This window comes from Ahaetulla prasina, chromosome 1, assembly GCF_028640845.1.
Source record: "Ahaetulla prasina isolate Xishuangbanna chromosome 1, ASM2864084v1, whole genome shotgun sequence".
Lineage (NCBI taxonomy): Eukaryota > Metazoa > Chordata > Lepidosauria > Squamata > Colubridae > Ahaetulla > Ahaetulla prasina.
The window spans coordinates 253,703,135-253,728,571 of NC_080539.1; the positions used below are offsets into that span (position 1 = coordinate 253,703,135).

Consider the following 25,437-nt stretch of genomic DNA (forward strand, 5'->3'; position numbering starts at 1 on the left):
AAATTTCCAAACTGACAAAATCATATTTCATAATAGTCCCAAATTAATTCTATAAGAACAATTAGGTATATTTTGAACTGCCTGAATTGCTGAAGCTGTTACTTCATTAGTTTCTAGTCTGAAAAGTAGCTCTTGTAATAACAATTTACAGTACTGTATATATTATCAATTCCATAGAAGATAATAGCTAGACAACATGAGAACCTCAGTTTAAATAATTTTTGAATGCGCAATAGAGAATGGGTTTTTCCCTGAATGGGTTTTTCCCAGCATTTGAAAGCCTTATAAACATGATTAACTAAAAAAGAAACCCAAAAGGCTTGGGGTCACAGAGAGGTCACTTAAATAAGGGGAAGATATAAAATTTTAACATCAAAAGCAGTATGCACTCTGATCTAGAATCCTTCACTTTCTTTTATTCCTTTGTTCCCCTCCATGCCAAACCTGGACTGTTTTGAACTTCAGCTCTTGATGCACGAGCTGTCCAGACAAACAGATGGCCAGCTTAGATTCAAACTAGGTTAAGAATAGAATAGAATTCTTTATTGGCCAAGTGCGATTGGACACACAAGGAATTTGTCTTGGTGCATACGCTCTCAGTGTACATAAAAGAGAAGACACATTCATCAAGAATCATAAGGTACAACACTTAATGATAGTCATAGGGTATAAATAGCAATCAAATCATATTAGGAAACAGTCAATATAAATCGTAAGGATACAAGCAACAAAGTTACAGTCATACAGTCATAAGTGGAAGGAGATGGGTGATGGGAACGATGAGAAGATTAATAGTAGTTATTATTAATACTAGTAAGAATTACAATGCATACACTTTATTTTGAGAGAGAAAGAGCTTTACAATGAAGCCAATTCAAATTAATATCCAACGTTTAAGAAAATGCACATAATGGCACACGGGTAAAACACCCAAACATCTCAATCTTATGTTTACTCAGAATGAAATTCCATATCACAATAAAACATCTGGAAAGATACAGATCCATTGTATCTATAAGTAAGCCTCATCTAAAGATTTGAAAGATCTCATTTGCTAGTTGATATAGTGTATGACTAGTTTGCTCTATCAGATTAAGGCAACATGTACTTTCATTGGTTTTGGTTTAGCATATTACATATACACAGCTGTTGTGATTTACAACTTAGTGCCAATTACAGCTTTTTCAACAACTCTTGATTAAATAAACCTTAGCACTGTGTGATGGATAAACTCTGCTAAAGAGAAGAACTTGGTTATTTGAGGTATAACAGGTAAATGAAGAGATGCTTCTTGAAAACATGAAAGGGTCTTCTAGATGAGGTTTTCATGATGTAATTGCTCTGCCTAATTCACAGAACGTTTACTCAGCATTAAGGATGTAACTTCTTCTAATGCTCTGTGTTTTCCCCTTCTTCCAGTTTACTAGAAGTGGAAAAACTGGACTTGCTGCATTGTGCCTTTGTTTGCTTGTATAAGGATCAGTCCATCTGGAAACAGTCCACTAGGTCAGCAGGGGATTTTTCTGAGTCAGATATGCCTCAGAGAAGGTCCTAACTCATTTTCTACTTCTGAGAGTTAAGACGTGGAGAATGAATCAAAACAATTTTTCTCAGCTGCCATTCCTGTGAAAGAACTACAAGATAACCCCAATGCAATGTTTTCATCACACTCCATTGCATCCATCTTCTTGTCTGGACTAGCTCATCTCTCTTTCTCGGCCTTAAATAATTGTGGAAACTTTTCTAAGCCTTTACATGTTGGAATGGAGTGTTTGGTTATCTCTTACCTTCTTCCAAAATGAAGGATGTGAGCAAAGCTCCAAAGAAACAATGGCCACTATTTTACTAGGTATTTATTTTATTTATTTATTTATTTTGTTACAACAATATATGTAAGTATCATACAAAAAGATTATATAGTATATAAACATATATATGAGTAAATATTAGGAGGTATAAGCATATATATATATATATAAGAAGAAGAAAAAGAAAAACAATAGGACAGGAACGGTAGGCACGTTTGTGCGCTTATGCACGCCCCTTATGGTCCTCTTAGGAATGGGGTGAGGTCAATAGTAGAAAGTTTTTGGTTAAAGCTTTTAGGATTATGGGAAGAGACCACAGAGTCAGGTAAAGTATTCCAAGCACTGATGATTCTGTTACAGAAGTCATATTTTCTGCAATCTAGATTAAAGCGGTTAACATTAAGTTTAAATCTATTGGTTGCTCTTGTATTATTGCAATTAAAGCTGAAGTAGTCTTTAACAGGAAGGACATTACAATAGATGATTCTATGAGTTAAACTTAGGTCTTGTCGAAGGCGACGGAGTTCCAAGTTTTCTAAGCCTAGGATTTCAAGTCTGGTGGGATAAGGTATTTTGTTGTTTTCAGAGGAATGGAGAACTCTTCTTGTAAAATATTTCTGGACTCGTTCAATTGTATTGATGTCAGAGATGTGGTGAGGGTTCCAAACAGGCGAGCTGTATTCTAGAATTGGTCTGGCAAATGTTTTATATGCTCTGGTTAGTAGTGTAGTGTTTTTGGAAAAGAAGCTACGCAAGATTTGATTTACAACTCTTAGAGCCTTTTTTGCTATGTAGTTGCAGTGGCACTGAGATCATTTGACATGAAAACTCCAAGGTCTTTAACGGGATGGGGGTCATCTGTAAGGTAATGTCCATTTAGTATGTACTTAGTGTTTGGATTCTTTTTTCCAATATGTAAGACAGAGCATTTACTGATTGAGATTTGGAGTTGCCAAGTTTTAGACCAAGAGGTTAGATGATCAAGGTCTTTTTGAATGATAGATGTATTGTCTGTGGTGTTAAATAGTTTGACATCATCAGCAAAGAGAACACAATTACTTGAGATATGGTCACAAAGATCATTAATGTATAGTATGAAGAGTGTTGGTCCAAGGACGCTGCCTTGAGGAATACCACTCTTGACAGGAACAGGATTTGATAGAGCATTGTCAATTTTGACCACTTGTTGTCTGTTAGACAGAAAAGCAAATATCCATTTGTGAAGGGGTCCTGAAATGCCATAGGATTTTAGTTTTAGGAGAAGTTTATCGTGTACTACTGAGTTAAAAGCTTTGCAGAAGTCTATGTAGATTGCATCTATTGTTTTGCCTTGATCAAGATTTGCAGTCCATATGTTTTTACAGTGGAGAAGTTGTAAGTTGCATTTTTTTGGATTTTTTATTGGTTTCCAGCTTTTAAAAAAAAAACTGATAGAACTTTGGATTCTATCTTTGTCTATCAGAAGACAGAGTTGGCTTAACTCCCTCAAAGGAATGAAAATATAGGAGACAAGTATGTTAACAGAGCCTTGGTATATTGTACTCCATTGATTAACACTTGGGTCCCAATGGAAAGTAACACCCACTTGCTTTTGTTTCTTGACTGCCCCAAAAGTTATTTGTAAATTGCTTTCCGGGATGTTCTAAGATGTGGAGACATGGGATGGGGATGGCAGGGAGTCAGCCTCTCCAATCTTTATCTGAAGGGTGGAACATACACCTTTTCATACCTATTCTTTCCAATGCAGAATCCATAAAATAAAATAATGGAGTTTTCAGTAGTCGACAGACTGTAAATTGTGCTATGGAACAACTCCTACTTTGCATTACTTTTCCAGCATGTGATAGGACTCATAGTCTAGGCCAGGGGTCTGCAAACTTTGCTCTTTTAAGACTTGTGGACTTCAACTCCCAGAGTGCCTCGGCCAGCAAAGCTTTGCAGACCCCTGGTGTAGGCTAACTCATTGTGGGGGGCGGGGGCAGCTTTGTGATCCAGTAACTGACTTCCCCATGTTCTTTGTGAGGAGCTTGACTGAAGTATAAAGCCCCATTGAGAATTCAATGTCTAGAGAAATGGAAAGCAAAGTGAAGGTTGTGGGTTCCTAAGCCTGAGCAATGAGATTTTAATCTTTTACTGTTCTGACATAGAATATATAGCATTCGTGGACTCTGTCTTTTCTCTAATTTTTGATATTGTTTTAACATTGGATCTTTGAGATCCAATTTAAAAAAAAAACATCCAGAGTCTGTTTCATGCCCTTATAGCTTTCATTGACTGGCACTTAATTTTATGATAGATTCTTCGTGTTGTTGTTTTTTTAACAGCTGAATTTTACCTCTTGCTGCACCTGGGCTTTAAATTTTTTTTGTTTTGGTTTGTTCTTCAAAGTTAACATGTAGTTTGGTTTGTAGAAAAAAGCATTATGATATTTAAATAATTAAAAACTAGAGAGTTGTTTTCTCAATATATTCAAAAGTTTAAAGGGAGTTTAAAATACTGTCACATTAAAAATACAGTTTCTGGTTCATTAAACATTTTTAGTTTGAAAAAAAATAAATTGGCTTCTATGCTAAAATTTTATACAATCCACAAAAATAGATCTCTGAAAAAGAACAAAATACATAACAGTGAAAAATATTATAAATTCCCTCCACTCCAAATTATGAATCTGGTTTTAATTTCTATAAAATGCTACACAGAAAGAGAGACTGAGACTGTGTATTTAAAGCCCGTTCTGAAACATGGAATTAGTAACCTAATCCGAATTTAGACACAGTTAAACCCTTTTAATTTGAGGGACATAAGAGCACCTGATCATATGGGTTTATTTATTTTGCTGCTGTGAGATTTAGAGAGAGTGTTTCATCCCACACAGGCCTTCATAAGGGTCCCTTTTGTTAGTTGAGGTTCCCAAAGTCTAAATTGGGGTGGACTCAGATGCAGCCTGCTCCTTCTGTCGGCGCTTACATTCCCGCCACACCGTGAAAGGATTAACCAAAGCCAGAAGTATTAACACTACGAAGGCAATGTCAACCTGGAAGGAGAGATAGAAAAACAATGAAAACACCCATTCCTCAACCAAAATAACTCCAAGGGAATTTGGGTCACTTCCCCAAACTAGTAAATGCTGCCTTTCAGGCAACATATCCTAGATCCTAACACCCCACTGCTGGGTGTATGGCTGACATCCTGACAGGAAAAGAAGCTGAGCAGGTTACAGAATACTTACATAAAAGGAATCCCCCTTTAGTGGACCCCTGATGAGTGTAAAACAGGGATATTGTAGGAGGGACACCCCAGCTGACAGTCCCATCACCAGACCAAAGAGTTTCCCAAAGTGTTCAAGGGGAAAACTGTAAAATAAAATGGGAGCAGGAAGGGAATCATCTCAGCGTTTTAAAGTGACTTTATAGCAACTTTGCCCCCCTTTTTAATCTTTCTACACCCCTAGTAGGAGCACTTGTTTGCACCTACATCAGTGTTTCATGGCGCTCTCACACAAAAGAATGATGAAAAGGGAAACACATTTTGGTATTAATCATACAGTATTAAAATATATATCAATAGATTTAATTAATGGATATCTCTGGGGAAAAGCCCAGGCTTTGAGATGATTGAATCAAGAAATGTACTTTCTTCCTTTCTGATTCAACTCTCATTGCAAAATACAAATAACTAGAAATAATCTAGCTTCATACCTGTTTTCATTTAGGTTAGTGTAAGTACTGCTATCATATCTCCACTTATTATTAGCATAGTTTGTCTATGTTATTAGGCATTTGAAAAAAACAGAATGCTCAATAAAGTGTCCAATAAAGATCGGAGGGGTATTTTAACAGAACTCTGAAAATCTAAAAAAAATGAGTGTTATGGTTGTATTATGAACTGCAGAACCTTTTTTCTATAGCAGGAAGAGGGGAGGAGAATTGGGTACGCCAATTGCAATGGACACAGGAAGAAAGCTTAACCTCCTTTAGCAGTTTATGTTTGCAGCTGAAAACCTGCACAACTGGAAAAAGCATATATGGCGCTTCCAATAGAAAAGGACTGACTGACAACATTTTTCCTCCTCAGAATCATAAACCTCTGTGATAAATTCTGTGCCATGCTTAGCCATAGGCTTCCCTTCCTTTCCCCATTCCTTCCTTCCCCAATTTCTCTTACGCAATAGCCAAGAAGGCAGCATTGCCTCCATAGAGGAAGGAGCGGCTCAGAACTTGCAGGATAAATGTGGCATACTGCACAGGGAGCACAGGAATGGAAGCACAGATGGAGAAGGCCAGGCACTGTAAGACTGTAATGGTCAGGGACAGGATACAAGAACGGAGGTCAGCAAGAGGATCTGGTGCCCCTGCAATGAAGAGAGTGAATTCAGTTAGGGAGACCTTAAAAGCACCAAACGTTTGGCAGGGCAATCTAATCTGGAAGGTAAATGGCCACAATTCAAAGGGCATACCTGAATAACCTTCTCCCTTCTTTTGCCTGTGTTTGTGCCAGTCAAGAATAAGCCCATTCCAAGGGGCACAGAGGACTCCACAGAGTTGTGTGAAGGCAAATGCATTGGTGTAGCTACTCACTGTGGATAGAAAAAAGGGAAGACCAAAGATAACTGCAGTGTCATTCCAAAGGCAATTTCCCCAATGCAATTGATTTTTCCTTTCTATAACTCACGGTAGTTGTGTTTAGATCAGGTTAGAATGTGTTCAGGTTTTGACTCTTTGGTCATTCAGTTCTCAGAACTGAGAAAACTCTCCCTTTGGGTATGGAACAAAGCTTCTAGCAAGACTAATATGAAAGGAGGCTGGTAGTTCCCTCAGCTTGCTGGCCGGTCCTATCTAGCAATCAATAGCCAAGTTCTGCCATTATTCATATCTGAGTTTTAAAATGACACAATTTAAATCTTATTTCAGCAGCTTATCTCTGCTGAAGACAGGGAAAAGGTTTCAGGGCAGGCCTCAGGCTATGTTTGATTACATCCTGACCCCATCGTCTCAGGAGAGAAGAACATCGTGGAGGAGAAATCACCTGCCTTTTGTGCCAGGAAGGGAGAAAACGGGGCAACATAAATAAAACAGAGCAATGGAACATCTAATATATTCTAGGAGAACACTTTCTTTCCGGGACCTAAAAGGTTCACATGTTATGCTAAGCCATAATTATATGAAAGCAGCATTTTTGGAGGAAAAATGATTGGATTCCAGAACTTATTAAGGCAAAACCAAGCGTATCACAGTTTAGAGATATGAGGACTCAGCAGCTGCATATTTCTTATAAGGCAAGAATATACAAGTTCCATCTGTTCAAAAACTTTGAGCAGACCAATTAAGGACCAGACTCCAGAAAGAACTGAGGTGAGTCTCTTATGCGCTTTAATACCTCTCCCCAAATTATTTTAAAAAGTAAAAACAAACCAAAACTACAACTTGATCCAAAAAAATTGCTGTAAGCTGATGGAACTCTGGCTCATCCTTCCATTGTAAAGCAATGTTTCTTATCAGTTTTTCTCCTCATATTTTCCACTTTGCTGCCCCAGTCAATACTTCTTTCAACTCTCCCTATTCATTTCCATAGCCTTCTTTCTTATTGCTTGCTTCTCACTGACCTGAAATTCATTAGTATCTTTCCCTATTCCCTTCTCTTCCCCAAGAACTACCTTCCCTCCCCAAAATTCTTCAGGTTCCCTCAGTACCAAGGCTGTTGTCCTCATTCGCGAGTTTTCTCAGTATGGGATTGAGGGTGCCAATGAAGAGGTAATGGCGCAGCTGCATCACTGCCAGCCATATAAAGTGCCAGAAAAATAACATGGAAAAAACGCATTTCCAGAAGGATTTAACAGGTGGTTGCTTGGTGTCTGCTCCAGTCTCAGCATCACCTAAAAAAAAAAAAGTGGATATACTCTGGAGTTATGTCCAATCTGATTTTTATATCACAAACTCAGAATGTTTTCACACAGAAGACTAGTTGCTACGGTTTCCCTGACAGCTCTTCCAGGATTAAATGATTAATTATAAATCACACACATGTGGATTTAAGTTTTATTAATGCCAGGGGAAAAATGGTTTGGTTAAATAGAGATGAGATAATTATTCTTGTTGACTTCAAACCAGACCCACCTAAAAAGTATGTGAAATAGTTTCTAGGGTATAGAGGACATCAAAAGTCAACCAATCAATCAGAATAGAGCTGGAGGGCACCTTGGAGGTCTTCTAGTCCAAACCCCTGCTCAAACAGGAGACCTTATACCCTTTCAAACAGGTGGCTGTCCAGTCTCTTCTTAAAAGTCTCCAGTGATGAAGCACCTACAACATCTGAAGGCAAGCTGTTGCACTGGTTAATTGTTTTCACTGTTAGGAAGTTTCTCTTTAATTCCAGGTTGAACTAACTATGCCTTTGATAACAGTTCCTGCAATGTACGAAATCACAAAGCGCCCTCTCACTTTTCTATCAGCCTCTGATCAATTGGCTGAGAGGGTGCAAAGCTACTGTTTCTTACTAGCAATTTGCAGCAGGGTCACTGGGAGGAAAAAGGAAACAGTATTTCCTAGTAACATGACATTAAATGTGATTAATATCTTGCTGGAACTTCAAGTAGTAGATCCCACAACCTGGGGAAACCATAAAAAGTGAAAAATTATGACATTTGAGCTCATTCTTCCTATCTGCTCTCCCATAAAAAATAGTTGACTGCAATAGCCTAGAAGCACATGGTGACTTGGGAGCTGATCATGTTCCACAATGCCTAACAGCTAAGAAAATGGGTAATTCAGTCTTGACTTCATGTATGGAACTCTAAAGAGAGAGAATGAGGCAAAAGAAGGAGAATAAAAAAAACTGGATACAAACAGAGGACCATCTCTCAGTACTGGATGACTTGTGTAAATCCGGTGAAAACTGCCCCTGAAATATACATGGAGGCAGACTCATATTTTACCATTACTTTGCAGAGAACCTAAAAATTACACAGAAGAATGGCTCAGGCATTCCAAATAATGTAATCCTAGCTAATATGAGATCCATAGGGGAGAATCCAATTCTGTTATTCTATTATTCTAAACCAGCCTCCGCCTCTACCTTTGTCCTTGATGGTAGCTTGTTCTCCTTTGAGTGCTGACTCATCGTGTAGATTATTTGAGTCTTGGGCTTCATCTGCAACTGCGATCTTGGGGGAGCCTTGCTCCTCATAAGTGCGATATGAATTGGAAATCCCAGGACAGTTCAATCTGCAGACACAGGAAATATGACACACATCTTGTTCTGTCCTTGGCCTTGTGAACTTATTTCTACATACATCTTGTGTACAGAATGTAACCAATGTTACATAAACACAGACAGAAGGAAAGGATTTAGAAGAAAGCTTTTATTAATTCTTGAAGCCATTGAATCATAGCACGAAAATGCGAAACTGAAATGAAATTAGTCAGAGTTAATAAACATTCTGCAACATTTATACACATTAAATGGATAATCAAACATACAAAGCAAAAGGCAGGGGAAAGCCTCAGGGACACTGAAATTTGTATTCTTCTGGTACAAACCCCTTTCAGTGTCACATTTGACTTAATAATTGTTCTTTCTAGATCTTACTCCTTGCCGCTTTCCTTTACTCTTTCTTTGCATTAGTATCTCTGACATGCAAAAAAGAATTACTAGTCTGCTTGCTGATACTGACATCTACCTTTATTTGGAAGTAAATCTATTAAACTCACTGCCCTGGTTCAGACATAATGCAATGGCATAATGTGATTTATTTGGTTTTGGCATAGAATAATGAGTTAACTCACTTATTGCGGCTCAGCATAATGCATGAACTATACCAGCAGAGCCAGTCTATATCTGGTATGCAGATGGATCTAGCTGCAACTCCTTTTTCAAGAAGTAAAGCTACTGGAGCAATCAGGAACAGAAACAAGGTGAGAAGACCACGGATACCTTTGCAAATATTATTTGAAACGAGGAGAGGAAAGGCGCACTTGGAAGGACAGAAGAGACAAGTATGTGGAGAATTCATCTCTTCATCCCTTGTTTCCCTCCTGATTTTCACTCAGAAGAAGTGGCTTCATCAATCCAAATGAATTTAGAGAACTATGAGATGTATTTCATGAAATATGAAATTAAGTGTTCATATCTGCAAGTAAACATATAGCGGTCTGGCCTGCTAATGACACTTACCCAATCTGCAGGCATACTTAATTCATTTAAATGAGATGAGTCATCCCAGTGCAGGATACCTGCTCTATTGTTAAGTTCAGATTTTTCTGCTATTTTTGTCGCACCTGAGCCAGAAATGTGATGTAACAACTCAGGAACAAAAAGCTTAGAATGAATAGGCAGGCACAAGGAAAGCTATGGATCTAAAATTGTTAACAGAACAATGCATGGATGCATCTTTTACTTTAAATAGCAGCTGGATGTTAAGAATAAACCTACTGGTGCAGCTTTTCTAGACATCAAATTACTTTTGCACACCAAACTGCTGTTAAAGGTACAGTGACAGTCAGATGAGAAGCATATCCCTAGACAAATTCAAGGACAAGCTTTCACGGTGCGTGCCTAAAATAGCACTCTGAAAGAAGGATCATCTTTATAGGATTAACTGAGAGGATCTAAAGATCCCAAAAATACGTTCCGTGGTCACTAAGATTTCAGGCATGCCGTTAAACAGCTAGAAAAAGGAAGAAGCAACTGGAGAAAAATGATAGGAATATAAGAGGGGACTAGGATTTTGGGAAAGTCACACAGAGGAGTCAGCTGCCAATCGGACAGAAATGCTGCTTACCCATATGTATAGCCTGGGGGCAGTGGATAAGGAATATGGTATCGGGGCATCAGGAAAAAGGTGCGAATTAAGTGCCAGACGCTGCAGGCAGATATGAAGAAGAACATGGCTCCCAGGGAGAGGCCTTGCTCATACAGGAGCTGAGGACAAACAACGCATTCCAAGATAAGCTGGCTGTATTTTAACACTTCTACCGTGTGCACCAATCCCTGAATTCCTGCAGAAACATAGCAAGGAAGATGGAAAGGCTTCAGTTCCCCCTCTCCACTTGCTCTGTTCTGATCATTAACAGGTCCTTCTCAGTAGAGGCGGGTGGCTTCTGAAATGGTTGGGCAATTTCTTGATACCACCACTGAACATTTCTAAAGGGCCGATTGCCACAGTGAGAGGGGCAAGGATGCCAATAGGGCAAAGCTAGGTCATTGATGTGAGTAATGATGAGATTTCATGTGTTTTCCTGGGTAGTTTGAGAGGTGTTTTTTTGTGTTTTTTTACATGTTTCCTAATTCAAAAGGGGAAAAAATGGCTGCCAAACCCAAGAAAAAGTACCGTTTCTTTAAGGAGATAGGTGTAGTGTATCCCCACACCCACATTGGCATACAATTTTGGTTTCAAATCTAAAGTGCAGTATATACCTACACTAAATCCTAGGTGTATACCTTATAAATCCTGGGTTTATAAAACTAAAATTCACACAACATGTTATACCTAAACAAATACACAAATGGTCTCCTTTCAGCAGGCTAAGACAGTATCAGGGTGACTACAAGAAATTGAATCCTAAACCTCCTCTAGATACTGGATGAACCCAGCCAATTAATAGTGCCAGCAAGTCGAGGATGATGGGGGCTATAATCTGTTTTATTTATTTATTTATTTGTCAAACACAACAGTATATATAAGTATGAAATAACCATACGAATTGGATACAAACAAAGGGAACATTAGGACAGGAACGGTAGGCATGCTGGTGCTCTTATGCACGCCCCTTTCAGACCTCTTAGGAATGCACAGTTATTTTGGGTCTCTCAGCCTTAGTTATTCATTCTGCTGGGAATTGCCCAGAAACTCCAGTTCTTATTCTCCTCTACAAGCAAAGTTCAGCCACAAAAGAGCTTTAGAAAGCTGAGTTATGAAGCAACGGGACAAAGAGTCCTCTCTCTCACTTCTAGCACAACTTCCTGCTGAAATCAGGCTTTCCACAGCAAGCCTCTCCTGCTCCTTCCTGAGATCTACATGGAGAATAAGGACCAGATTTTGTATGGCAAGCAACTGCCTCCCTCAGTCCCGCCCTCCTCCGTGTCTGAAATGCAAAGAACTCTCCCATAAATGGAAGGAAGGAGAGGAGGCCACCTTACACTTTTCTTCCTGATGTCCACACCTACTCAGCCCAAAAGGAAAATAAACATGTGTTTAATTTATTTGAAACCCATCTTTCCTTCAGGAGCTCAAGGTGGTATACATAGCATTCCCCCCCTCCTATTTTCCTCTGCAACAACCCCATGAAGTAGGTTAATCTGAGAGTCAGTCATGGCCCAAAGCTACCTGCAGAGCTTCTGTGTCTGATCCATCTAAATCTCTCTATCCCCAAAAAAATGCAAAGAGAAAGGGATGCAGAGCCCATTTCCCTGATAAGCTTTTGCTCAAAGTTAAGAGTTCCATAAGGTGGATTTTCATTGAAGAAGAACCAATACCAATCCTTGAAAGAAGGGTGAAACAGGCAACTGTCTCATTTTGGCTGTAACCTCTGCTCTGCCTCAGGTGGACTAACTGAATGCACAGGAGTGACTTTGGTATATCATTTTGGTATATCAATTGGCTGTTAACAGCATTAATGGATGAAAATGTCCCAGATTCATGGCCAAATGCATGACCTTTCTCTAATGCCCACTAGCAAAGGAGCTGTCTGCATGCAACTAAGGCTCTTGAGTATGCATGGACTCTGTAGAAATGTACAGTATTTCCAAATCAGCTTGCACATGTCCTTTAATGAGAAAATGAATCTGCTGGAGGCAAGAAGGAAAAGTATTACCTATAGTCTTAGTTTTAAGCATATAAATCCAGATCAATTATTTCTGAAAGTTAAACCAATTCAATTATGTATTTATGCTAGTTTATTTCCCACCCACCCCCGATCTTGCTTATCTCCTCTCTTAATGTGGTCTTCCACATTGTCATCGTGCTCTCCTTATGTCTTAGCCTGCCTAAGGTTGCAGCCTGGCTTGCATGGGAGCAGGCTGTTTCTTTGAATGTTTAAACCAATTATCATTAGTCATTAATTCATTTAGTGCTGATAATTTAGATGGATCTAAAATCATGCTTTAGCGCTATAGATAAGGACAATGAGGTAATTCTGTGCCTACGATTGCAATCTGGCACCTACCAAAAGCAGCATCAAGGCAGTAAAGTCCAAACATAGAAGTGGGAGCCTTTTTAAAATTAAAGATAAATTGATATGGGAGGCAAAAAACGTAACAAATGGAAAACCCCTTCTCACCAACCTTGATGATAAGAAATATAGCTGAGGAAGAATCAAAGGCTCCATTGTAGAGAGTAATGATGGTGGACCGATGTTTTCCAAACAGATTCCCAACCTGAAGAAATAAATTAAAAGGGCTAATCCCCTTTTGTGGCAGCAGGACATAGTATATGAACTCAGTTCTACTTAGGCTAGAACATAAAAAGTTAGCTGCTATGGAAGAACAAGCCAATTGTGAAATAGATTTCTTCCATGCCTATGGCCACTTTTCTTGGGATTTCCTCTCCAGACTAGTCTGATACATTCTGAACATGTAAGAAAATGACATCACAGTTCTCTTTTCCCAGCTGGATTTGAATATCCCCAAAAGAGGAAATACAGATATTTCTGGGATCTCCCCCCACCCAAGTAAAAGTTGTCGCGGTTAGAACTTATACCTGCCCCCCCTTCCAAAGTTCTTTTTGAACAGTTCCCTTCCCCAGCATCCCGCCCCAGTAGGATGCACAAGGGAAGAAATTCAAACCTGCATATTTGTGAGAATGAAAAGGATCCCACCAACAGAGATAAATGTCAGTGCTGGATACAGCATTATTGCAGTGGCTGGAAAGAAGAAAAATCATTGTATTATCATGTTCATAACCAAGACATAGATAATCTATCATTCAAAATACTTGTTGTCCACCTTCCATATTCATTCACAGACCAGAACTAGATAATCAGTTGTGCTAGTGTATGAAAAGCCATTCATATATTGCCCATACAACCATTCCAACGTATTAGTTCCCAATGTACATAGTATGGAGCATAGCAAACTGTAGCAACAGATATTTTATACCAGTTTGGGAGACTGAGAAATTAGTAATAAAAAGCATAAGCCCACAGTCTTTGCCCTGCCTTTGTCTTTTGATAAATATTAGCAAAAGGTATTGGCCAGATGTGCATGAGCAGAAGTGAGCTAGACCAGGGGTCTCCGACCTTGGTCCCTTTAAGACTTGTGGACTTCAACTCCCAGAGTCCCTCAGCCAGCAAAGCTCACTGAGGAACTCTGGGAGTTGAAGTCCACGAGTCTTAAAGGGACCAAGGTTGGAGACCCCGGAGCTAGACAATGCACATGATTTTTGTGGACAACTGGCACCACGTCAATTATTATTATTATTTCTCAAGAGAGCCACACATCCAGTCAGACACCTTGTAGCCTTTCACGATAAATGTACGTTAAGATAAAACTCAGAGAATAGCACGATGAATAGCTGGGAAATGGTATATCCTTCACATCTAACTTGTCAAACTTTGAACAGTCAAAGGATAGTCATTACTCCTCATGTAGCCAACAGAGGTTTGTTTAAACATTACATTGATAACCAATTACCAAGGCATTCTATGTACCATGCCCTACCCTTAACTCTATGGTCCACTATCAATAGTTGGACCCACTAAATTGCCTTCAGCTAAGATGAATTAATAGAATAAGGAGAACAAGGATCTTGGTGGTTTTCAGTAACAGCATTAAAGAAAAATTTAAAAAAAGAACAGCAGTTGTTACCTTTATATGAAAGAAAACCTGGCAACACCAGAAAAGGAAACACAGAATTTCCTTTCTATATAACTTTTAAGATGCAAGGCTGTCTGTATCTCACAGTCTTAATTTGAACTTCAGAATCGGTAAAATTCATCTTGAGTTTCCCAAATTGTGTAACTACAGGTAGTCCTAGGCTTACAACCATTCATTTAGCAACCTTTCAAAGTTGCAATACCACTGAAAAAAATGACTTATTACCAGCTCTCGCACTTAACACCTGTCACACAGTCTCTGAAGTCACATGATCAGAATTCGGGCCTTTGGCAACTGGCATGGATTTATGATGGCTACAACATTCCAGGATCGTGTGAATGCCATTTGGGCCATACCCAGCTGGCTTCCAATAGGGAAAGTTAATGGGAGAAGCCGGATTTGCTTAATGATTTCATCCTTCACTTAACAATCACAGTAATTCACTTTAACCAGCATGTCAAAAAAAGGTCATTAAATAGGGTGCAACTTAATTCTCTCATTTAGCAACAGAAGTTCTGGTCACATTGTGATTGTAGTTCAAGAACTAACTCTGCTGTTGTTACGTTCCTAAATCAGAGCTTGCTACACAGAATGTGGGGGGGAGTGTGTATGTATTTGTATATGTTTAAGCCTACCAAGCCAGTGGCAAGTTGAAAACTTGTATATTCTTGAAAACTACATTTTCTTATGCTGCGAACTTGCTATGCTAGCAAAAGGAAACAAACTGCAGAGAACCTCCCCCATCTATCCAACATCTCCCAATGATTCATCACCAGTATTCATCTTACTTTCTTTAGTATTTCCTACATACCAACACATATTTAGTGAGCTCAAGTGGGCTCTTCATTCAGAAGCACTCACCTGCTGAAGAAAATGCAATGAGGAGAGTACCCGTGGTGTAGGAGGATCTGGAAAACAAAAGGAGAGCCTGAGCTGTGAGTGCATATGAGGTTGTGGCATATTTTCACTTCATCTCCACCAGATACCGTGGCTTTCTTCTCCAGCTGTCCATCTTGAACCTAGATAGGTAGGTTGGTAGGTAGGTAGGTAGGTAGGTAGGCAGTTGTGGCAAGTATGGGCATCATTAGAAGACAGAAGGTCAACTGGTCATCCAGCTGTATCAGTAAAATGAAATTTTGGATCGAGGATATTGGAAATACTCAGGGAGAATGAAAGAAAGGAGGCTGACCGAGGAAGAGAATATAAGATTAAAATTAAAATGGGAGAAGTGAGCAAGAAGATACTTTTTTGGGCTAAATTTTACTTTCAGCTATTTAGTAATATATCATATGATCAGCACAAGCTATCATGAAGTTTCACATGAAGTAGGCTTTGAAACTATTCACAAAACGGCATCCAATCTACACTTCTGAAAGCAAAGCAGTTGCTTCCTTCACTGCTGAGGCTGCCTCTGGCTGCCTCTGAGAGCCTCTTCTGATGCTTCCAGTCAGCTCCTGGATATGCCAGCAGCAGCATCTCTGCATGCCCAGTGCAAGAAGCCTCATTTGGCTAGTGGAACTTTAGGATGGGCGCTCTGAGGTAATGCAAAGCACAAAGCCCAGCTAGAGATGCTCTGCACCAGTTACATGTCAGCTGAAGCATGATCAGCACGGAATCAGATCTCTCCTCCTGAAAGTCCAAGCAACAGGAAGAAGAGCCAACCAGCTTAGTAATCTTCTCTAAGACTGATAGACATTTATCCAAAAACATCCCAGCCAATACATTAGTGGGCTGGAGGATTAAATATAGAATGGAGCTCCTGATTGAACTTCAGCTGCTTGTCAGCTGGGCCTTTTTTTCTCTTCTGGACAGAGATATATCAGCCTTGTAAATTAAAAGAAAATTGAAAATTGTTGGAAACAGGAAACTGGTCAAACTTTTAGTAAGTTCATTCCGGGTGCCAAATATCCCAATCAATAAATATTGCAAGGTGACTCCTGTCACAAGTGATTGCAGCGCCTATGAAATCCCATAAAGTGTTCAAAACAACACTATCTCACAGCAATTACATGGGATTTGCCACAATAGGATGACAGGTGGAGACAAGACAATAACTCTTGTATAACTCACTCATACCACTTGAACTTCTTCACATATGCGCCTCACCCATGTAGGAACTGGCAGACTGGAGTTCTAAATCAAAAACATTTTCAGGTGTATCAGGAGTCCACGTAAGTCTAAGATGCACCTTGAAGGGATTTATGTAGGAAAGTTCCTTCCTGGTGGGAGCAGGCAGCCCAAGACTAGACACCCATGAAGGAGAGACAGCGTGGCTGGCTTGCAACAGTACACTCTAGTCAATTGATATGCTGGAAATTCATACCAGGAAATGTATTTGTGCTAGGAGAATTTGGAAAACACCACTTTTGCCAACAAGCAAAAAAAAAAAAAAAAGACAAACAGAGGCTTTTCTTTATGGTGGGCAGAGACAAGGCTGAGGACACAGCATTATGTTCTCATGTTCTCAACAAGTGGTTGGTAAGTCATCTTCAGGCCAACACAAGAAGCACATAGGAACTCTTTCATACAAACTTCATCATGCAAGTTAAATATCACTTTGTATGAAGACATGATAAAAGACCAAAAGTGTCAGCCATCAATATTAATTCATAGCAAGAGTGTTTTACCCTTTGCTCCCCTAATTAAGAAGAAAATGCTATTTGCTTTGAGTGGAGATTGCTTATTGCTACCACTAGATGGATTTCTTCACACAGTGATGAGTCTCTTGGGTCATAGGAGGAAAGAAAAGAGTTAAATCCTCTCCACCAGCTCCTGCTGTCATCCAAATAACTAATCTGCCATCCTGGCTCTAGCTATAAAAACTGCAGTCAATTATATACATTTTACCCATAACATTTTAAAAAATTGTTATGAACCTGGCTAGTTCATATTCATGTCAACAGTTTAGTGTCATTCCTACCACAATACAGCTCAGTAATTAAATTTTGAGAAAAATACATATTTGAAATATAGTTATTTTCACTTAATAATATCACATCTTCAGAATGGTAAGTCACATCTGACCACTAGGAAAGACTGAGATGAATTTCAATTCTCAAATGCTTTTGGAGCAAGCAACGAAAATAACCAATTTAGCTAATTTCATATATTCTTGGTATTACATCATTCTACAGTGTTGCCACATTGAGAATGTTTCCTGCAGTTACCCAATGAAGTTAAGTAGTTTGGGAGGAGGGGCAAAATTATTCATCTATTTCTGCAACATTGACTGAAACCACAATAAGTCTGCAAATTAGATTTAGACATTAGAGGAAATGCCTGGATTGAACACAATAATTTCTTATACAATCAGTAGATTCAAGGAAAATTGAGCAATCCAGTAAATGGCTGGGGAAGTAAAGAAGGATTTTTCCTCTTTTTATCTCTCCTACTTCCCCATTGGAGCTATACTATGGAGGGAAAGAGTTAAAGAGTGACTTGAAAATGTGACAGTATTCTCATTGAGAACTTGAAAAAGCCACTTGCTTGGTTCTCTGACCTTTTCTGGAGCCCCTATTTTTAGTCCCTAATAATAACGAAAGGCACGGCTCGCCAGATCACTATGAAGATGAGTCAAAGACACTTTATATTTCAGAATATAACTGATAAAAAGCAACAGCACACAGAAGCAAGCACCTCTGCATTCATCCAGGGAATCTATGGAATCCGACAGGCCTGATTACTGCAATTAGCAGCATCAGATGTGATAGCTGGGGATTAGCAAACCTCTCTCTTTTCTCACAATTTTGAGACCTCTTCCACATTGAAGCTATTTACAAATGTTTGCTCTACAGAAAGCCTACACTATTTGCCATCCTAACCCCAATTCATTTCAACAGGCTAGTGTGATGTCCCCTCCTAAACTAATGATTTTTGTCTTTCTATCTATAAAAGGTGGCTACAAACATCAGTGGGCTGCTTTAGGCCTGGAGGTGCCCTGCTGACCACAGCTCTCACTGGGCTTCTATGAACTTATGTGAAAGGCAGATGCCCTGAATTCCATACTTTCTTCTTTAGACTCTGCTATGTATTCCTTTGTTTGACTCTTCCATAGCACGTCTTTGCTCCCAATAAATAATTCCAAAGGAAAGGTTGTCCTCTCCTCTTTCTATAGACTGAGCTGGATTGTTTAATCCATTTGAACATCAGCAATGGAGTCAACAGTACCAAAAGATTTATTCACCCACCTTCCTTTTCTAAAAAGCTTTTAGCACAATCTTTACATCCCCAATTGTCTACTGTAATGAAGTGGCTGTATTCAGACTGCATGCATTTGATGGAACTCGGCATCTTCTGCCTCCACCCCTCAGGCCTCTCTCCCAGCCTTGATTCTGCTGGCTGACAGGCAACATTTTCTTTCATTCTACCCAGTGGGAAATCTGCAGAGAGCTTTGCCTACAACTGACTGAGCACCTTCCTCAGCCTGGCCAGTCTAAGCTTGGTGTTTGGAGCCATTCCATTCTGCTTGGGAGGACTTCTAAAGGGCATTAAAGGGTAATTTTTAAAAGGGTAATAATACTGGAGAGTTTCCACTTTTAAAGTATCGGTCTCATGTCTCTAACATGAGTTTTGCTAATTTTGGCACCATAAAAGGATCCACTGTAACCTTTTCCATTTCGTATGCTGCTCCCGCCCCCAGCTGCTTTCTGCATCTTTCATTCACTGGCAGTGAAGCAGTTTGACTTGATTCACAGATGCTTTGCTAATGCTGGGTGGCTACAAAGGCTGCCTCTTTCATAGCGAAACTAAACTCCCCCCACCTAACTCTGCTACCCTACCTCTTTTAAGCTTTTGGCACCAGCAGCCAGAAGGGAAAGTAAAACAATGTCTCTTTACATTGTCATGGGTGATTTCTTCTTCCTGACCAGCATTAATTGTGCTTGCCTTTCTATAGTTAAAAGAAGCCTGGCCTACAGTTCTATAAAAGTGAGCCAGTCAAAGCAAGTCACTTCTCAACCATGCTTATTTTTAATAGAAAATGCACCGCAGCATATATTAGATGCTCCCATTGAAATCAAAGAGGCTATCATTTGGCTGATAGAGCTACTTGTGGGAACAAATAGTTGCCTACAAACAGCTATTTTTGGCAGAAAGGAATTGCTGGTCCAAAATTCAAACTGTTTCCTCATTTGCGTTGTTTCTCTGCCATAGGCATGAAATGCCCTCCCTTGGTAAGACTGGATTGGCATCTTTTACCTTTGAAACAACTCTTATTCTGAAAGGCTTTTAGTGATACTTTAAATGTGAGGCAAATGTTTGTATTGTTTTGTTCAGGTCTCACCCACTATTGGAATGCAGACCCATGGTCATGAAATGGTGTGGACCTTGAAAGAGTCTTCCTCACCATGCTTTGCATGTGCAGCTGAGATTTTCCAGGAGACTTTGCCAGCTCCAGAAAATTGGCTACGTGCCCTGCTACAGCCGGGAAGAAAGTGGGGGGGGGGGAGTGAAATAGCCTCTTCAGCTTTGCTCTCCTGCATGTGGTTAATCAGTCCACTCACATGAGGTGCATAACTTTGCCCACTCCATTAATACTTGCAGTCAGTTAAGGAACTTAAAGTGCAGCCACAGCAAATATCAGCTTCCTAGTTTGTAGTCACGCAGGAACCCTTGGACTTCCAGCTGCATAAGCTTGAGATGAGGTTTGGCACCACTGAAAGCCTCTCAGAGACGCTTTGTAGATACAAATCAACATGGCTCAAAGATCTTGACTCTTATCACCACACAATGGAACAGTCCTCCACACTACAACTCCTAATTGATCATAAACACACTTTGCTACCAGACAACAGGATCAGGTTCCCAGCTACTGACCTCCTCTCCCAGTCAGTCCTGCCATCAACACTTAGTGTTTAATGTAACACTAAAACTAGCTGAGAAAATGGGGAGTTCTATTTTTGTGGCAGTGAATTTCCATTTGGTTTGATACTAATAGATAGAGGGGAATTAGCTGAAGAAATGGAATTATTATGTAGCTGCATGGGGGAAATTTTGTACTCTTGGGAGTTCTTGACTTTTGAAGGAAATTTAACTGTTGAATCAAACTTCTATTTGAATTTCAAAAAAGATTGATTTGAATAAACTCAAAGCCATAAGAAATAAGATGCCACAACATGACAACTATTTAAAAAGTTGTTCAGGATGAATAGAAATGCCTAAGAGATAACTAAAAATAAATAATTGCAATGAAGGGGGAAAATGATATATACAAGAAGAAATCAGTGTAGCTACCCAACACAGTTTAGTGAAAATCTAAACATAAAAAGTATTGACAGAAAATGGAAAGAGGATAGGTCACAAAGGCAGGTAGCCAGGAACAGCAGAGCTGATACCATGTAAGAAATAATAATAATAATTAAGGTTAATAAAAGAAGCTAAACATATTAAAATATATTAAAATATATTCACAGTAAAAGGAAAAGGTAATCAGTCCATATACCAGCTGCTGAGTAAACATCAAAAAACAACACTAATAGCTAGCAAAAGAAAAAACAGAAATGTAATTCCTATTTTGGTTCAATCTTCTCTCCTCAAAAGTTAAAGTCTTCACAGGAAATGGGGGAAAAAAGGTCCAGCAAAAAAAAAAAAAAGGCTAGGACCGAAGACTAAAATAGAATATAAGCACCAGAAGGATACTTCATAGTTCCATGTGGATCAATCAATCCTGGAGTTCTCCATTCTTCTATCTTTTGCTTAATAATTTCTATACAATTGTTTCACATTTCTATGGTTTCCTTTTCCTACACGAGTTTTTATCTAACAATTGAATTTTGCCAAACGTACTAACAAAAGCAAAAACATTTATCTTTGAATATCCAATTCCATTTGGTAGATGGATATGATGAATACAGAATTTATACTTTAGACACATCACTGGGGGGCGGGGGAGAGGGGATAGTGTAATTCCTATTCTACTTCCTTAGGGTGCAGCTCTCCACTACCTCCACTATAGTGGAAAACTATGCATTAAAGCAGGGGTCTCCAACCTTGGTCCCTTTAAGGCTTGTGGACTTCAACTCCCAGAGTCCCTCAGCCAGCAAAGCTGGGAGTTAAAGTCCACAAGTCTTAAAGGGACCAAGGTTGGAGACCCCTGCATTAAAGTATGAGGAGATGAGTATTATGTCAAGAAAAGAGAATTCTCTGGGCTTATGAAAGCCGCCTGGGTTGTCAGAGATAATAGGCATTTATCATTTCAGCTGTCTGGCAGTTCTGATAGACTGGAAAGGAGGGAGGGGGGACAGGGAGGGAGGGAGAGAAACACAGAGAGAGAGAGAGAGAACGAGAACGAGAACACATTTTTATATATGTATAGCAGAGAATTTCTGATCATCATAGTTCCCTTCTGTTACCATATGCTGAGCGGAAGGAACTTTATCTCTTCCATCACCGAAGCCTGCTCCATGCATACAGCAAGCATAGATTAACTGTTTCAGATTGTGGGGAAATTTTAATGTGTCTTGCATTAACAAATGCTTCCCATTTTAATATGAAAAGAAGTGGGCTAGAGCATCTCTCCACAACGTTCCACTTCACTATTTGCAGAGTGATCTTGTGCAAAGAAGCCATGCAAAAAAAAATGATGCCCTCCATGCACAAACTGAAGGGTGCAATCCAGGGTACAATCCATCCACCCGATCCGATAGCGATGGCAGTGGGTGGTTCAGAGAACCGGTAGCAAAAATCCCTGCCACCCCCCCCCCTCCAATGCCAAGCTGAGCCGCGCGATCATCAGAGGTGTTTTTTTTTTACTTTTAAAAGCATTTTTTCTTTGGCCAAAAAAATGCCTTTAAAAGTAAAAAAAAAAGCCTCTGATGATCGTGCAGCTCAGTTGGGTGCTAGCCAAAAAATGGGGGGCAGGAGTCCATTTTTCCTCCCAGCAGGCTTCCCTGAAGCTTCCCTGAAGCCTGCTGGGAGGAAAAACGGACTCCCCTCCCCCATTTTTTGGTTTGGCTATCAGGGAAGCCTGCTGGGAGGAAAAACGGGGTGTGTGTGGGGGGGGTTCGTTTTTGAGAGAGAGAGAGAGAGAGAGAGAGAAAGAAGAGAAGGAAGGAAGGAGGAGAGGAAGAAGGAATACAAACTTGGCACTAAACGCAGCTTCAGAGGATAATCCAGGGCTGGAAGGGACCTGGAGGTTATCTAGTCCAACCCTGCTCCAGCAGGACATTGCTCGTGAGTTTCTGTCTTTTGATCCCCCAGTCACATAGCCATGCCCACCCAGTCATATGATCCCCACCACCAAGCCACGCCCATCAAGCCACGCCCACAGAACCGGTAGCAAAAAAAATTAGATTTCATCCCAATCCACATGGATACCTGAGCTCTCCCCCAAGTCATTTGCTACAACTACAGATCCAGCTCAAATGTCCTTGGAGAGGAGGCCCTGATTCTCATGGGAAAACATGCCAGCATTCAACACTTTCCAGCCCATTTGCATTGCTGAATCAGGCTGCAGAGACTGAAGATTTTTTTGAGGCACTTTTAATGGGCAACATTTTGGAAGCAAAATAATGTTCCCAAAATTTTATATGGGGTAGGGGAGGAGACCATAATCATGGGGTGATAATACAAGAAGCCACATTACACATGTAGAGAAGGTTAGGAGTTTTGTAGATTTAGAAATCAAGTTAACACTGTTAAGCATGCTGTATAATTTTTTATTTTTTTTTTGTTTACATTTATACCCCGCCCTTCTCCGAAGACTCAGGGCGGCTTACAGTGTATAAGGCAATAGTCTCATTCTATTTGTATATTTTTTACAAAGTCAACTTATTGCCCCCCCAACAATCTGGGTCCTCATTTTACCTACCTTATAAAGGATGGAAGGCTGAGTCAACCTTGGGCCGGGCTCGAACCTGCAGTAATTGCAGGCTTTGTGTTCTTAATAACAGGCTGTTCTTAATAACAGGCCTTACCAGCCTGCGCCATTCACCGGCCCTTGATGCTGTAATTAGCAATAGCACTTAAACTTATGGTATATACTGCTTCACAGTGCTTTACAACCCTCTCTAAGTGGTTTACAGAGTCAGCCTATTGCCCCCAACAGTCTGGGTCCTCATTTTACCAACCTTGGAAGGATGAGTCAACCCTGAGCTGGGTGAGACTCGAATTGACAAACTGCTGGCAGCCGGCAGTCAGCAGAAGTAGCCTGCAATACTGCATTCTAACCACTGTGCCACCATGGCTCATGTACTTCCAGCATTTCCCACTTGAAAATACATGAGCCTGAAAATGGTAGAAACCTTTATTTATTATTATTATTATCACATCAGCAAATTGAGAGAAGGAAACTGGAGCTGCTCTAAGAACCACACACATGCAAGCATATGACAATTGTTGACAGTCTCAGAGCTGTGTTTCTTTGGCCTAAGCTCTCTCTATCAAAAGAAAAGCTTTCAGACATGGGGATTAAGTGTTGCAGGACAGGAAGGAATTCAGCAGGTTCTCATCTGATCAAAGAATCTGCCAAGTTCTTATTATGCAATTATTAAAGACAAAGATGCTCCTGAAATTCCACTTTGGTTCTCCGCCATCAGGTATCTCTGAGAAAAAAAAGTCAGGAAGTGAGTGAGTTGTGTATCCAACACTTACATGGCGAGCAGACGGGCTACTGTGGTGCCAAAGCGGTCAAAGATGTAGCCAGTAGGGAAGGTCATTAAGTTGTTCATGAAGGAGCAAATGGTGAAGATGAGAGAGTACTGTTCATCCTGAGCAGTGCAGTCTGTAAATTAGTGAGGAAATTTAAGTGTAATCCCTAAAGCCACATAAAACCACAAGCAGATGTTTACTACGTCTTATCTTCCATACTGATACATTTAGCTTTTCTTTCTCCAGGTTTCCCTGTTCAGCACCATCAACTCCGTATTTTTAATAGCCGTTCTCTTCTGGAATAAGAGATGCAAGGAGACTTGAAAGTTTCATATTCAAAACCCTTTTACCTTTCATGATGGCACCACTAAGCTAACGGTTGCTTTTATTAAATTCAGTGAGAAGACTTTAATAAGCATCAAGCAGGATTTAAGCCCACACACCACAAATTGGGATGGGCCATAGGGTTGATAGCCATCTTCAGTTTTTGCACTGGTGGAATGTTTTTTAAAGGTTCAAGCAATTGACAGGGCCTAGTTCAGGGTGATGAAATTGGTTTGAGAGAGTTACAAGTAGCAGGTTCCTACCATATGGCTGGATGAAACTAGTTGCTAGTTTAACCTTTGTAAATTCAACAAAGGATGAAATACTTTCCCCCTCCTGTCTTTTCAGATCATACCTTGAGTTTGATTGATGGTTGCATTGGCAGCTGATTTGCAAAAGTTCTCGAAGTACGTCAGATGTTTGAGGACATAGACCAGCGATGTCCACCCAAAAATGACGCCTGCAAAGCACATGCACTCCACCAGGCCTGTGATTAACGTAGCCAGACGTTTGGCTGTTTCCAACCTCCGAGACGCCATGGCATCAGGATCACTTTCCTTCCGTTTCTCTGCCTTTTCTAATCTGGCAGATAAAGGGGGGGAAAGAGTGATTAATGGAATGACTGTTCCCCTACTTCATTCTAAACTATTATTTCATTACATAGCCAGAGTTCATTCATTAACCAGGTTTTTTTTTTTTAAATAAGCTGCAAATGCTTAGGTCACTTAACTCTGAGGCAGAAATAATAGCAGACAAGCCACGGCATTGAATGTATACCTCACCCTAAACAAAAGTTATAAGTAACATTATGGTTTAGTGCAATGGATGAACTAGTCAAACATAAATCCCTGGAACTAAAATAAAGATGCTCAACAATTTATACATTTCCAAGTTAACTATGGTAACCATTGAA

General features: G+C 39.9%; 1 protein-coding gene across 7 annotated transcripts in view; it reads right to left on the reverse strand.

Moving 5' to 3' along the window:
• Positions 1 to 521: 521 nt before the first annotated feature.
• The window catches only part of SLC43A3 (solute carrier family 43 member 3), a 44,976-nt gene continuing 20,060 nt past the window's right edge, over positions 522 to 25,437 (reverse strand). For 4 of the 7 annotated variants that reach the window (XM_058196604.1, XM_058196574.1, XM_058196594.1 and 1 more), the window contains 12 exons: positions 24,880 to 25,106; positions 24,204 to 24,333; positions 15,477 to 15,523; positions 13,587 to 13,663; positions 13,086 to 13,178; positions 10,585 to 10,724; positions 8,880 to 9,028; positions 7,498 to 7,680; positions 6,265 to 6,384; positions 5,973 to 6,159; positions 5,038 to 5,161; positions 522 to 4,842 (listed from right to left, as the gene is read on the reverse strand). In XM_058196604.1, the coding sequence (XP_058052587.1) occupies positions 4,726 to 4,842; positions 5,038 to 5,161; positions 5,973 to 6,159; positions 6,265 to 6,384; positions 7,498 to 7,680; positions 8,880 to 9,028; positions 10,585 to 10,724; positions 13,086 to 13,178; positions 13,587 to 13,663; positions 15,477 to 15,523; positions 24,204 to 24,333; positions 24,880 to 25,063 (1,551 nt within the window). In that variant the 5' untranslated portion in view covers positions 25,064 to 25,106 and the 3' untranslated portion in view covers positions 522 to 4,725. The remainder of the gene's footprint in view (positions 4,843 to 5,037; positions 5,162 to 5,972; positions 6,160 to 6,264; positions 6,385 to 7,497; positions 7,681 to 8,879; positions 9,029 to 10,584; positions 10,725 to 13,085; positions 13,179 to 13,586; positions 13,664 to 15,476; positions 15,524 to 24,203; positions 24,334 to 24,879; positions 25,107 to 25,437) is intronic. The other 3 variants (XM_058196609.1, XM_058196564.1, XM_058196555.1) reach the window with 1 other exon arrangement.